The sequence below is a fragment of the Macaca thibetana genome, chromosome 17 (assembly GCF_024542745.1).
Source record: "Macaca thibetana thibetana isolate TM-01 chromosome 17, ASM2454274v1, whole genome shotgun sequence".
NCBI classification, from domain to species: Eukaryota; Metazoa; Chordata; class Mammalia; order Primates; family Cercopithecidae; genus Macaca; species Macaca thibetana.
The window spans coordinates 91,794,092-91,807,180 of record NC_065594.1 but is presented as its reverse complement, the minus strand read 5'-3'; the positions used below and the strand labels follow the sequence as shown (position 1 = coordinate 91,807,180).

The following is a 13,089-nucleotide window of genomic DNA, read 5'->3' as shown; positions in this document are numbered from 1 at the left end:
CATTTCTACTAAAAATACAAAAATTATCTGGGCATGGTGGCATGTGCCTGTAATCCCATATACTTGGGAGGCTGAGGCAGGAGAACTGCCTCAGGATACCAGCCTCAGGTGTCCCTTTATGGGAACACAAAAGGGACTAATACTTAGGCCATTTAAAAATATACAGTCAGAGGGGAAAATAAAAAAGAATGCAGAACACTTATGAAATCAAGAAAGGGCAAATCTAAGGAGTCGTGGCCTTAAAGAAGGAGTAGAGACAAAGATAGGAGTAGAAAGTTTATTCAAAGAAGTAATTACAGAAACCTTTCCAAACCTAGAGAAAGATAAGAATACTAAGGTACAAGAAGATCAAAGATCACCAGGAATATCCAACCCAAGTAAAACTACCCCAATTTATCAAATAATCAAGCTCTCAAGTATAAATGACAAAGAAAGGATTATAAAAGAAGCAAGATAAAATAATCAAATAACATCTAAAAAGGCTCTGATACATCTGGCAGAAGACTTCTCAGTGGAAACTTTATAGGCCAGGAGGGAGTTGGATGACATATTTAAAGTGCTAAAGGAAAAAAAAAAAACCAAAAAACTCTTCCAACCAAGAATGCTCTACTCAGCAAAGCTATCCTTCAAACCTGAAAAAGAAATACTTTCCCAGACAAACAAAAGCAGAGAAAATTCATACCCACCAGAACTGTCTTACAAGAAAGACTGAAAAAAGTCTTCAATCTGAAAGAAAAGGGTGCTAATGTGCAACAAGAAATTATCCGAAGGTATGAAACTTACTGGATAAACACTATAGGCATTTCTATCAAGGCCGTGAACAAGGTAAGAATGCCCACTCACTCCACTACTATTAAACATTATCCTGGATATATCAGTCAATGCAATTAGCCAAGAGACATCAAAGAGATGCATAAAAATTGGTAGAGAAGAAGAAAACCATTTCTATTTATCAGATGATAATATGGCATATCTGGAAAACCCTAAATAATCAGTGATAAAGCTAACTCAAACAAGAAAATAATTCAGTAAGATAGCAGGACAAAATTAACCTATAGAAATCAAAGCATTCGTATAAAAGACCAGTTAAAGTACACAATGATAGATAAAATCTTGCTTCTAATAGCAAGACGTTAAACTGAATACTTAGGAATAAGCTTATATGAGAGTATAACACCTATGCAAGGAAGACTTAAAAATATTCCTGAAAGATAGGAAATGACATTGAACAAATGGAAAGACATTACTTATTCTTAGATAGATCCACTCAACATTGTAGAAGTTGTAGTTATTTTCTAAATTCCTTTACAAATGTAATGCAATCCCAATAAAAATATAAACGCAGGGAAAGGAAATTAGACATATTACCAAAAATATAATCAGGGAAACATGGAAAAAGAAAAGCTAAAAAGAACTAAAAGAGGGACATGTGTCCCAGAGGTTAAAATACACTCTGAATAACACACTTTGGTGCTGGCCCTTTAGTAGAGGACTGTGCTGTATGGCCCAGATAAGGACAGTCACACACAGAAAAACTCAGTGTATAATACGTGTGGCTTTGCAAATCATTGGACAAAGATGGACTTTTAAAAAATGGTTCAGGGATAACTGGGTAGCCATTCGTAAAAAGATAAAATTAAGAACACCTCACACCATGCTCAGAGGTAAACTCCAAATGGATCCAAGAGCTAACGTAGCAGATGAAGTCCTATAAATACTGGAGGAAAGCAAATTCCTCTTTAGACTCAGTGTGGAGAAAGACTTTCTAACTCAGAAAGTCAAAGCTAAAGGCGGCCAGAGATTGATAATTTTGGCTACACAAAAATTGACATTTTTTTTACATGAAAAATTATAAACTCAGTCAAAAGTCAATTAACAAACCCCAACAATTTTCTATCTATATATCATCTATCTATCTATCTATCTATCTATCTATCTATCTATCTATCTATCTCTATCATCTACCTATCTATATCTCAAAGTTTGTTTTTAAAATATAAACAGTTTTGAGAAAATGGGGCTAAAAACCAAAAACCTAAAGGAAAATGGGAAATTGTAATGAAAGCAACATTTACAAAAGTGATATAGAAATGGCCCTTAAACATATGAGATGTTTAAACTCACTCATAATGCGACAATTGCAAACAAAAGCAATACTGAAATACCCCTTCTCACCATGATGCTGGTGGAAACCTAATGGTGTGACAGGCATCATGGTGAGGCAGGAGGGAGAGAGTCACCTCACACACTCGTGCCTCCATCTCTCCCATAGAGCTCTCAGTGTGGGCAAGGCACATTTACCTTTACTGGAAACTGTCTTCTCACTGCCAGGAGACACCTGTGGCCCACTGTAATTCTCAGAAGGATCGCTGTGGAGATTCGCATTAGCACTGGCTTCTTTAATGACAAATATGGAAAAAACGGGAAAAATGTTCTTGATTACACACTTACAAGCATTTTGGTCATTTATTTAAAAATGCTAAGTTGAAATGCTAATATCATTTTCAAGTTTTATTTGAAAATATGTTTTGGAAACTCAATATGTGAATACAGAGCCAGGCCTCATCTGACCTTTTTTTTTTTTTTTTTTGAGACGGAGTCTCTCTCTGTCGCCCGGGCTGGAGTGCAGCGGCCGGATCTCGGCTCACTGCAAGCTCTGCCTCCTGGGTTCATGCCATTCTCCTGCCTCAGCCTCCCGAGTAGCTGAGACTACAGGCGCCTGCCACCTCGCCTGGCTAGTTTTTTGTATTTTTTTAGTAGAGACGGGGTTTCACCGTGTTAGCCAGGATGGTCTCGATATCCTGACCTTGTGGTCCGCCCGTCTCGGCCTCCCAAAGTGCTGGTATTACAGGCTTGAGCCACCGTGCCCGGCCTCATCTGACTTTTAAAACTGCATATTCACTCCTCCACACGTCCTTTGACCCAACATCTTAGCAGGATCAATGCTAAGAACTGACCCTGGAGATAATTCCCGAGAATATGAAAATACCTGTGCTGCAAGCTTGCAGCTGTGTTTGAAATGGCAAGATATTGCAAACAATGGAAAAGACCATACAAAAGATAATGGCTGCAGAACTGGGGTAGGAAGAAAGGAGGGTGGGCAGGAAAGGAGGATTTGCACGGATCCATGATTTGCACGAATGTGTTTCCTAGCTCTGTCTGTGGAGAGGGCCTGGAAGCAACGCTGTGCCATTGAACTTAACAAGCACACAGTTCTTGGCTCACAATCAGTAACGGTGTTAGTGTTTTATAACCCACAGACTATAGTAAATCCCTAGGAGCCCATGTAGACAGTAATAAGCAACTGAATACATAAACAAACAGGGGAGGAGGGGCAGCTCTTTCTTAAGGTAGAATCCCAATTAATAAATGGAGAAGCAATGGCAGAAAGAGAAACTTGCCAGACTGACCATCAGGCAGACAAATTCGGAAGGATTCATGTTAATTTTAAATAAAATCTTGTTTAAGACCTGAAAAAATCTAGTTCAATCCTTCCCAACTCCAGAGTCTGTCTTATTGGGAGGACTGTTTGGGGTAATGGATTGGGATGCAGATTCCTGGGCCCCTACGGAAATGCTTGGCTCCTGGCACACCATCAGATACTGGAGCTATGACCTGGTCCTGTATGTGGGGAACAGCACAGATGTCCTACGTGTGTGTCCTGATGGTATGGTTTGGCTCTGTGTCCCCAACCAAATCTCATGTCTAAATGTAATCCCCAGTGTTGGGAGAGGGACCTGGTGGAGATGATTGGATCGTGGGGGCAGAGTTCCTCCTTGCTGTTCTCATGATAGTGAGTTCTCACGAGGTCTGGTTGTTTATAAGTGTGTAGCACCTCCCCCTTCACTCTCTCCTGTCTCCATGTGAAGATGTGCTTGCTTCCCCTATGCTCTTCTGCCATGATTGTAAGTTTCCTGAGGGCTCCCAGCCACGCCTCATGCACAGCCTGCAGAACCATGAACCAATTAAACCTCTTTTCTTTATAAATTACTCAGCCTCGGGTAGTTCGTTATAGCAGTGTGAGAATGGACTCATACACCTGGGTATATACATATGCCTTTTCTGGTTTTGAATCTCCAGGGTAAAGAGGAGGTATTTTGTCCCTCCGTGGCATCCAAGAGTCTTATCCTCTTAGCTTTTGCACACTGATTTTTTCCCAGCAGACTCATCTGTTGGAGGGAGGCTTTTCCCTACTTCTGGGGGAACCCTCTGGGGGCACTCTGGCTCTCCCTGCACCTGCCCTGGGAAGGAGAAGTAACTTAGCTGAAGCTTTGGGAGAGGGGGCCAGGTATTGTGGCAGCACCTACCTCCCTGTCTTGGCATCTGCCTGCCCATGAGACATTTCTGCTGTGCTTCCCTGGGCTGTGGTTTTTCCAGGGTCGGCCCCACAGCAGCGGGTGGGGAAACTGGGGGTCTCTCAGTCCCAACAGAGACTGGGAGATCTGCCCAACCGGGGGAAGCAGGCACATTCTCCCACCAAGGGTTTATCCTCCATGAAGGAGATGTTTCCGCCTGTGTCTGCCTGCCTTCTACCTCTCCCGTTACAGCTGGACTTGGGAAGGGGTAATTGCTGGGTTGCATTTACCATCACTGGAAACTTTGTCCTCAGTGCCAGAAGAGAATTGTAAATTCTCTAATAATTCATGATAATTCTCAGAACCACCAGCTTGATAATTCTCATCAATACCAGCATCTTCAATGAAGAACATGGAAAAAAATGGGGAAAAGTTTTCGTGATTACACAGGTATAAACATTTTTGGCCCATGCTTTATTTTAAAATGTAGGGATGGGATGCTAATATGATTTGCAAGCTCTATTTGGACATGTGCATTGGCAAGTGAATGTGTAAACAGAGTCAGGTGTCCTCTGACTCCCTTGAACCAGCAGTGTGGACCTTGGCAGATGGCAGGTGAACCAATCCTAGGAACTGGAATTTACATCTGGACGCAAGATTTCAAGAGAGGGCTGAACTTTCCTGCTGCTGAATACATTTTCATGCACTGTGTGGGAATTTCTGATTCCCAGTTCTCTCCTTGGCAACTGTGGATTCAGTACTCTATCTTGGTTCTAAACGTGGTGTTCTATTTACTTGCATATGTCTTTGCCCATGTGAAGGCACATTCTTTGTGTTTGTTCATGACTTACTGTGTGGCCTTGGGCAAGTCATTTGCTACACCTTGGTTTTACCTTCTGTCAAATGGGGTAATGATAACTGCCCTGCTCTCTCAGAAGCCTTAGGTGAGCGTGAAGTGAGAGCATGGGCGTGTGTGGGAGGAACTGGAAACTGCTGGTTAGTGCAGGGTTCTCATGTTCCTGTGCCCTGCGTTTCTGCAGTGGCTCCCAAGGGCGAGAACGTGCCTGAACCTGCACTCCAGAGATCCCAGAGTAAAGGGAATTATCTCTGCCAGTCTAGGGTTGACTTCCTCTGTCTCGGGAAGCTGTAGAAATGGTTTTAGACACCATATTGTTCACATCTCCATGTGCCCTTGCCCCGGAAATAGCTGGTCTTAATGCTCAAATAGTAGGTCATGTATTCAATAGCACAGAGCTCCAGGAATCAGTGCGATTAGCGGGTTAGAAAGGGGTGTGCTCACGGTTTTCCTTACGTATTGTTGACAATGTCGATGCTGTGCTTGGCATTTCGGTCCATGTTGTTTTATTCATGTCCAAAATCTCCTGGACTAAAATTTCATCTTGGGAGAAGCACACAAGAGCACGTTAGAGCTGGCCCTGCAGGGCTGGCCCTTGTGCTCCTGTCCCCTAAGGCCATCTGTGCACACAGTGAATGGGAAACAGGAACTCCGGGACCCCAGGGGATGTGGGACTTGGCTTTGGAAAGAACCTTCCCTGGGTGGGCAGGCCGCTGCCTCCCTCAATCATTTCAGAAAAACTGAGACTGTTAGGACGTTTTGGACACTGAACATTGCCCCCCAAAGGTACAAGGCTGGACGCTTGGCCCACATGTCGTCCTAAGTCTCCTTCCTGCCCTAGGTCCCTCTGTCCCATCCCTGATGCTCTCCCGAAGCTGCCCTCCACGTGTGAGCGAACGTCGCTCCTGATCTCTGCGTCAACGCGGCCTCATTTTCTTCTTTTACGTCCCTATGAGTCCTCCTGGGGAGCTTTTACCATGAGAGCCCTGAGCTTTGTGTCTGACAGACCCAGAAAAATCACACGGGCTCTGCTCCCACCAGAATGTGATCTTGGACAAGCGTCCTCACGGCTCTGACCTTCGGTTTTCTGTCTGTAAAACAGGGGTTTGTATTTGCCTGTGGGCTTTTCTGAGGGTCCAGTAAAGCAGTGTATGCAGGAGGCGCTCAGCACGAAGCCTGGGCCATGGCCAGGTGTTGCAGCACCTGACAATCACCGCTGTCTCTGCAGCACAGTCGCCAGGCCAGGCTGCAGTGCTGGCCTGGGCAGTGGGTCCTGGTTTGCCGGGCCCTCTGGGTTTAGCACAGAAAGTCCCTCAATGAGGAGCTCCTCAGCCCCAGGCAAAGCGGGTGTCTGGTCACCCCAGGACCAGCTCATGCGGAATTTGAGGGTAAAGGGAAGAGGCTGAAAATGCCACTGGAAATGAAGATGCCACCAACACGCCTGAGAAAAATGCTTCGTCCTGGGCTCTCGGTGTCTTGCCCAGCAGCCGCACTCTCCCTCTGCCTCGCTCACAGTGCTGGGTTTTGGCAATGTGTGCCCCCAGTGAGGCCCCCTGCAGCCGGGTGGGCTACAGCCCTGTAAGGTCGGCAAGAGTCCACCAGCTCTGTGAGGAATTTGCTCCTCCTGATAAAAGGGGAACCAGTGTCCAGGCCTGCACCCCCACCTCCTGCCCTGGGAGTGGACGAGGTATCTGGCACTGTGGACACCATCCTTGATCATGAGGCATGAGCTTGAGGAGAGGCCAGGACAACCTCAGGGACATGCCCTCGTGTTGTGGAACTGCCAGACCAGAGGCGGGCGCCACCTCCCTCTTAGCTTTGGGTGCTCCAAGATCCCAGCCAGGGGGTTGGGTGCTACCACTCAGGCTCTGTCCGCTGGGGCCAGTGATTGGACAGAAGCACCGATCTTAGGAACTCCAGTTCCTAAACAGTCATGGTGTCCAGTGAGATAGGGGTCTTGGAGAAGAGTGGATATGCATTTGAATGGCAAGCATTTACTGGGCACTCATCTGAACCAGACACTGCCCAGGTGCTGGGGGGCCAAGGATGGCCCAGCCTCGGTCCCTGGTCTCTGTCCCACTCCAGCCAGCCATGTCCAGGAGGCAGCATTCTACAGCCGTGACCAGGCACAGCAGGTCAGCAGCATCCACCAAGGGCAGATGGGCCCCCAGGGCAGATGGGTTCTCAGGGTATATGGGGGCAGGCAGAGGATGGGATTCAGCTGACCAGCCCAAGAAGTGGGCCCTCCTGGGGCACTGTCTGAACTTCTGGGCTGACCTTGGCTTCAGTTACCCCGTCGTTACTGGGAGTCACTCCTGTCCATGGCAGATGGGCTGTCTCTGCAACTCTCCATCTCTAACAACTGCACCCACGGTCCCTGACCTGGCCCAGTGTGACCCAGTCCATTCCATGCCCGAAGCCGGGAGTGGCCTCCTTTTGGGGACTCAAACTCCTCAAGCTGCAGACACCCTGGGATTCCCTGAGGTGGGTGGATGGAGGCCCAGCTGTGGGGAGGCGTGCTTCTGCAGGGAAAGCAGTCATAGCTTTGGGGGCCAAAGAGAGGTGGGGGGCCGAGCTGCCTCACGGTGAGCTGCCCGTGGCCAAAGGCTGCCTGGACCCTTCCACAGGCCTCCCCACCCACGGGGAGATTGGTCAGGGATAGAAAAATGCTTTAGGTAGAGATTAAGCCAGCAGGTGGAACAAGGTTAGAAAGCTCTTTGTTTTAAAACCACGTCTAACTGCTGATGGTTGAATTTTTTGAGAGAGGAGAAGCTGAAATACAATGACCAGACCTTCCATCAAAACAGAGCTGACCAGGCTGGGCGCAGTGGCTCACTCCCATAATCCCAGTGCTCTGGGAGGCCGAGGTGGGTGGATCACCTGAGGTTAGGAGTTCGAGACCAGCCTGGTCAATATGGTGAAACCCCGTCTCTACTAAAAATGCAAGAATTAGCTGGGTGAGGTGGTGCACACCTGTAATCGCAGCTACTCTGGAGGCTGAGGCAGGAGAATCGCTTGAACCCAGAAGGTGGAGGTTGCAGTGAGCCGAGATCTCGCCACTGCACTTCAGCCTGGGCGACGAAAGTGTGAGACTCCATCTCAAAAAATAAAAAAAAACAAAAAACAAAAACAAAAACAGAGCCAACCACATCTGCAGCAGCCAGTCCAGGGGGCTGGCCTCCTCCACAGTCAAACTTGAAGGAAGTTAGAGCTCCTCTAGCAATAACTCAGGCAGCCAAACCGCAACCCCTGTGCCAGCCAGCTCCAGAGGGCCAGGAGTGCATTCATCACCGACAGCTCCTCTGGCTTTTGTCCTCGCTTCTAACTCAGAGCCGACCAGAGAAATCCACACACGCTCCCTCACCAACACCCGCTGCCTGTCTGATGAGCCGCCCCGAGCGCCCCTGGCCAAAGCCTGCCTGGGATCTGGGCTTCTCTTGCCCTAGTGAGGCCCCATCCCCTGCCTGACTCGGAGGCTCTGAAATTGCACGTGATGGTGGCGACTCCCCTGCCGGGGCAAGCTCTGGACAGGCAGTCTGGGCCTGGCGCGCCTGGGTGGGCTTTGCTGACCTCCACGGGGATTTGAATTCTCACTGTCAATGCTTTCAGCTTTCTACCTAGAGGAAATTTGGGGGTGCGGATGGGGGTAGGAGCTGCCGCCTCTTTCTAGGTTTAGTTGGTCAGGACCCAGGAAAACGATCAGAAACTCCAACCAGTCTTTCCTCTTCCTGAGTCCTTTCCTGAGGCCGCTCTTTCGTCGGTGGTGACTGAGCCACTGGCTGGAGCAGGTGCTGGTCTCAGGACGAAAACTCAGAATCTGGCAACCGCCAGATTCACCAGGAAAGTGAGTCCAGTCACAGCCATTCCTTGACCTTGGGGAGCCTAACTCCCACCTGGGCAGTTCCACTGAGTACCCGGAAAGCGGACGGGGAGGCAGAAGCGAGAATGGGAACGTCTATTCATTCACAGGGGCACTCACTCATCCATCCACGTAACCCATCAGAATGCTGGCAGACAGAGCTTTTCCCAGACTCTCCCACCCAGACGTGGAAATGGAGCAAAGCCTGACTTCTGACAGCAGCAGCTCCTGGAAAGGGGCCCAGCACCTGGGGGCCCCTGCCTTCCCACGGGAGCCCCTGTTCAAGGCCGTGCAGCCTCCGCAGCCGCAGTCCCAGGCCCTGCCGGGTGGAAGGTGGCCCCCAGCCCCTACTCCTGACCCCACTGCACAGGTGACACTGGCAGAGAGGTCCTGGAAGCTGACTGCTTCCCAAGGGCATCAATGTGAGTGGGGGTCAGGACTGCGTGCTCTGAGTCCCAGCGCTCTAGGCCTCAGTTTCCCCACATGTAAAATGAGAGGTCAGAGCAGAACTGTGGGCACTGGCCACACGTTCACACACTGGAGTGTGGCTGTCCACACGGAAATGGCCGTGAAGTGCAAAGGACACATCAAACTGTGGAGATCCACCGTGATGGAAAGACTGAAGCATCTCAGTAATGATTTTACACTGATCACATGTTGAAATCATCACACGAAATAAAATGTTATTACAGTGAGTTTCATCTGTGTCTTTTTTTTTTTTGAGACAGAGTCTCACTCTGTGGCCAGGTGGGAGTGCAATGCCGAAATCTCGGCTCACTGCAACCTCTGCCTCCCGGGTTCAAGGGATTCTCCTGCCTCAGCCTCTCAAGTAGCTGAGATTACAGGCACACATCACCACGCCCAGCTAATTTTTGTATTTTCAGTAGAGACGGGGTTTCACCATGTTGACCAGGAGGGTCTCCATCTCTTAACCTCGTGATCTGCCTGCTTTGGGCTCATCTATGTCTTTTTAATGTGGCCACTAGACAATGAAAACAATAACTGCGGCTTGTGCTGTGTTTCTATTGGATGGCCCTGGCCCAGGCCAGCGGTTCTCAGCCAGCTGTATTTTAGCATCACCTGCAGAGCTCTAGAGAAGCACAGAGGCACCAGGCCCAGCCAAACCAGCACGGTCTGCATCCCCGGGGTGAGGCCAGGCGGTCCGTGGTTTCTACCATCTTCCCAGGGGGCTGGAGGAGGGGACGGCTCAGCCACGGGGCCTCTCAGTTGCAAGGAATCAGCGGCATCAGGTTGAATGTGGCGCTGGTGCCGGAGGGCTGGACCCGGCTTGCCGCTGGGCATTTCTAACAAGCTCCCAGGTGATGCAGATGCTGCGGGTCCTTGGACCTCACTTTGAGAAGCAAGACTCCCAGGCACTTTTTAGGTGTAATGGTCTAAAATTCTGTCTGCCTTATTTTCTTGAGAGTTTGACTCTTAGATGTCAGCACTAAATCTATGGGCCATGGGAATGTGATTCTAGCCTCAAACCAATCCGTTCCCTCCACTGTCTGCAACTTGTACCAGGTTATCTGGGAAACAGCCACAGACAACCATCCAGCCCCCTTCACGTACAGGACAGAGGTTGATAGGAGGGGCTCCCTTACCTAATAATTCAGGCACATCCTCATGTTTTGAACTGAATGGTATTTCAGTAGTTGAACCTAGGAGGAAATAAAAACCCTATAGTTTAACAATGTTCATTGAATTTGCATTTTTTTCTCTTTAAATGGATATGGTTTTTTGGGTGCCCACCAGCCCCCGCTAGAGGAAGGAGTCCTGCCCAAGTTCCAGTCTCTTCTGCGGGCCATGAGAGATGGCCCCAGGAAAGTTCTCTGGGACTTGGGTTTCATGTCTGGAAAATGTGGAGAAACAGCCACCTCTGGGGTGGCTGTGAGGATGGAGGACAATTGCCCAGGAGCTCTGAGCTGAGTCTGCCCTCCTGGTCCCTGGAATAACCCCTTGAGAGGTCAAGACAACGTCTGGGTCCCAAGGATGTCTAGGCTCACCCAGCGGCTTTGAGGTGAGCAGAGTAAGAGGGCACATCTCCTTTTGTGAAAGTACCACTTTGACCTCCTTCGTGAAAGGCTCCTGCAATGCATGCACCTGGAGGCTTGGAAACATGTTCTGGGGAAATGGGAAAACAGTGTGTAATGCTGTGGCTCTGTCATGAAGCCCTGGCTTCGTGGCTCTGTTTTAGGAGGGCAGGACTCAGAGAGACGGGCCAGTGCTCTTTCTCCTCCTTCAAAAACAAAGTAATTTCAGGGTGGTCCCATTTGCAGATAAGAGGTGGAGTCACGTGGGTGAAATTCTGAGGTCTGGAATATGGGTTGTCCACAGGCCCCATGGCCTCCTGACCTGTGGCCTCGGCTGCCTGACTGACGGGAGCTGAGTGACCTTGACAGTGGGTGGTGGTTCTGAGCACTGCTTTCTCCTTGGCAGCTCCCACCCAATAGTTCCCAGCTTCTGCCATTCACGGTTTTTCTTTATTGGAGGTGTGGTGTCTCAGCATCCTGGGATGTTGCTTTGGCTCAAGGTCAAGGTCAGCCTCTTCCTCCAGCCCTGAGGTTGGGCTCAGCAGGGTCACACACCTTCCCTTTCCGAGTGCACAGAGCTTTCCAGTGGTGTCTTCTAGGATGTGAAGTTCCAACACTAAACCAATGACAAAGCTGATTTCCAAATGGCTTTAATGACAGACAATCTGCATACCAATCGACTCGTCTGCGCACATGCAGGCTCAGAACAATGCGGGAAAATATGCAAAAAGGTCTGAGATGTGATGACAATTGCTTCCCAGTATGCTGACCTTCGGTAAACGAAACAAACAAAGTACAGTTCTCTTTGGATGAGACATTAATGATCATTAAGAATGGGTACAGCTGCATCGTGCAAGTGCTTTGTTAAAAATATTCTTTTCATTTTGTGTCTGTCCCATAATTATAATGGAAGTATTGTGCAAGTCAGCCAGTAAGCATGTGCAGTAAAATATTTGTGTTTTATAACATCCGTGCGGTTTTTAAAGTGCATTGTCAAGTGGAGTGGCTTTGCCATATTCTTCCTGTGTCACCTCTGACTTCAGCCTCACGGTTTTAAGGTGCTGCATGCCATGTAATCGTGAGAATCTCCTGCTTGTTCTTGATAGTTACATCATGCACACGCTGGCCTCCGTGAAAGGGTTCCCTGTGGAGTTCTGAGATTTCACTCTGGTTAATTTGGGGAAAACAGCACTGCACCCTTCTCCATCACTAGGACCACATTGACCGCTCTCCTCTCTCCCTCAAGGTCCAACGTCTCAAGAAAGCCACATAACATGGTCAACTCAATTTCTGAGGCAAACGCCTAAACTGCCCACTGAGTCATTAAGGCCCATGGAGACTAAGGAAGCCCAGCGTTCCCCATGAGCCAGTGATTTAGAAATGATCCCTTAATTGGTCTTCAAGCTGGGGAAGACCTTGGTCACCTGTTTCAACTGTCTGGATGAGGAAATCCGATCTTAAGAGGTGAGGACTAAACTCCGACCTTTTTTCTCTCTTACCCATTCCTGACACAACTGTGACCAGAATGCTTTCGTAAGGAGTAAGAAGAAGCCAGCTCTGGAACACAAGAAACAAAGGACCCATTCCTTTGTCTCCTTGAGCCAATCATCCAAGTCTGTGACTGGACACTTCTCCCTTTTGTGGTTTAAACAGTGCAGTGCCCCCCAGCACTCCTTCCTGATGAGAGACCACTGACCATGGAGTGGCTCTGGCTAGTCCATGTAGGACACGCAATGAGGGTTTCCTGTCCTCTGCGTCACCTTTGGATGTCAGAGGCTGATATGGTTTGGATTTATGTCCCCACTCAAATCTCAGGTTGAACTGTAATTCCCAGTGTTGGAGGAGGAGCCTGGTGGGAGCTGACTAAATCATGGGGGCTGACGTCCCCCTTGCTGTTCTCATGATAGTGAGTGAGTTCTCCTGAGATCTGATTGTTTACAAGTGTGTAGCATCTCCCCACTCTCTGTCTCCTTCCTGCTGGCCATGTGAGATGCACCTGCTTCCCCTTTGCCTTCTGCCGTGATTGTAAGTTTCCAGAGACCTCCC

General features: G+C 48.7%; 1 protein-coding gene across 4 annotated transcripts in view; it reads right to left on the bottom strand.

Annotated features, from left to right (window-relative positions):
• Positions 1 to 13,089, bottom strand: part of SPACA7 (sperm acrosome associated 7) — a 29,534-nt gene that overhangs the window by 8,824 nt on the left and 7,621 nt on the right. For 2 of the 4 annotated variants that reach the window (XM_050766623.1, XM_050766625.1), the window contains 4 exons: positions 10,615 to 10,671; positions 5,596 to 5,694; positions 4,586 to 4,693; positions 2,302 to 2,397 (listed from right to left, as the gene is read on the bottom strand). In XM_050766623.1, the coding sequence (XP_050622580.1) occupies positions 2,302 to 2,397; positions 4,586 to 4,693; positions 5,596 to 5,694; positions 10,615 to 10,671 (360 nt within the window). The remainder of the gene's footprint in view (positions 1 to 2,301; positions 2,398 to 4,585; positions 4,694 to 5,595; positions 5,695 to 10,614; positions 10,672 to 13,089) is intronic. The other 2 variants (XM_050766624.1, XM_050766626.1) reach the window with 1 other exon arrangement.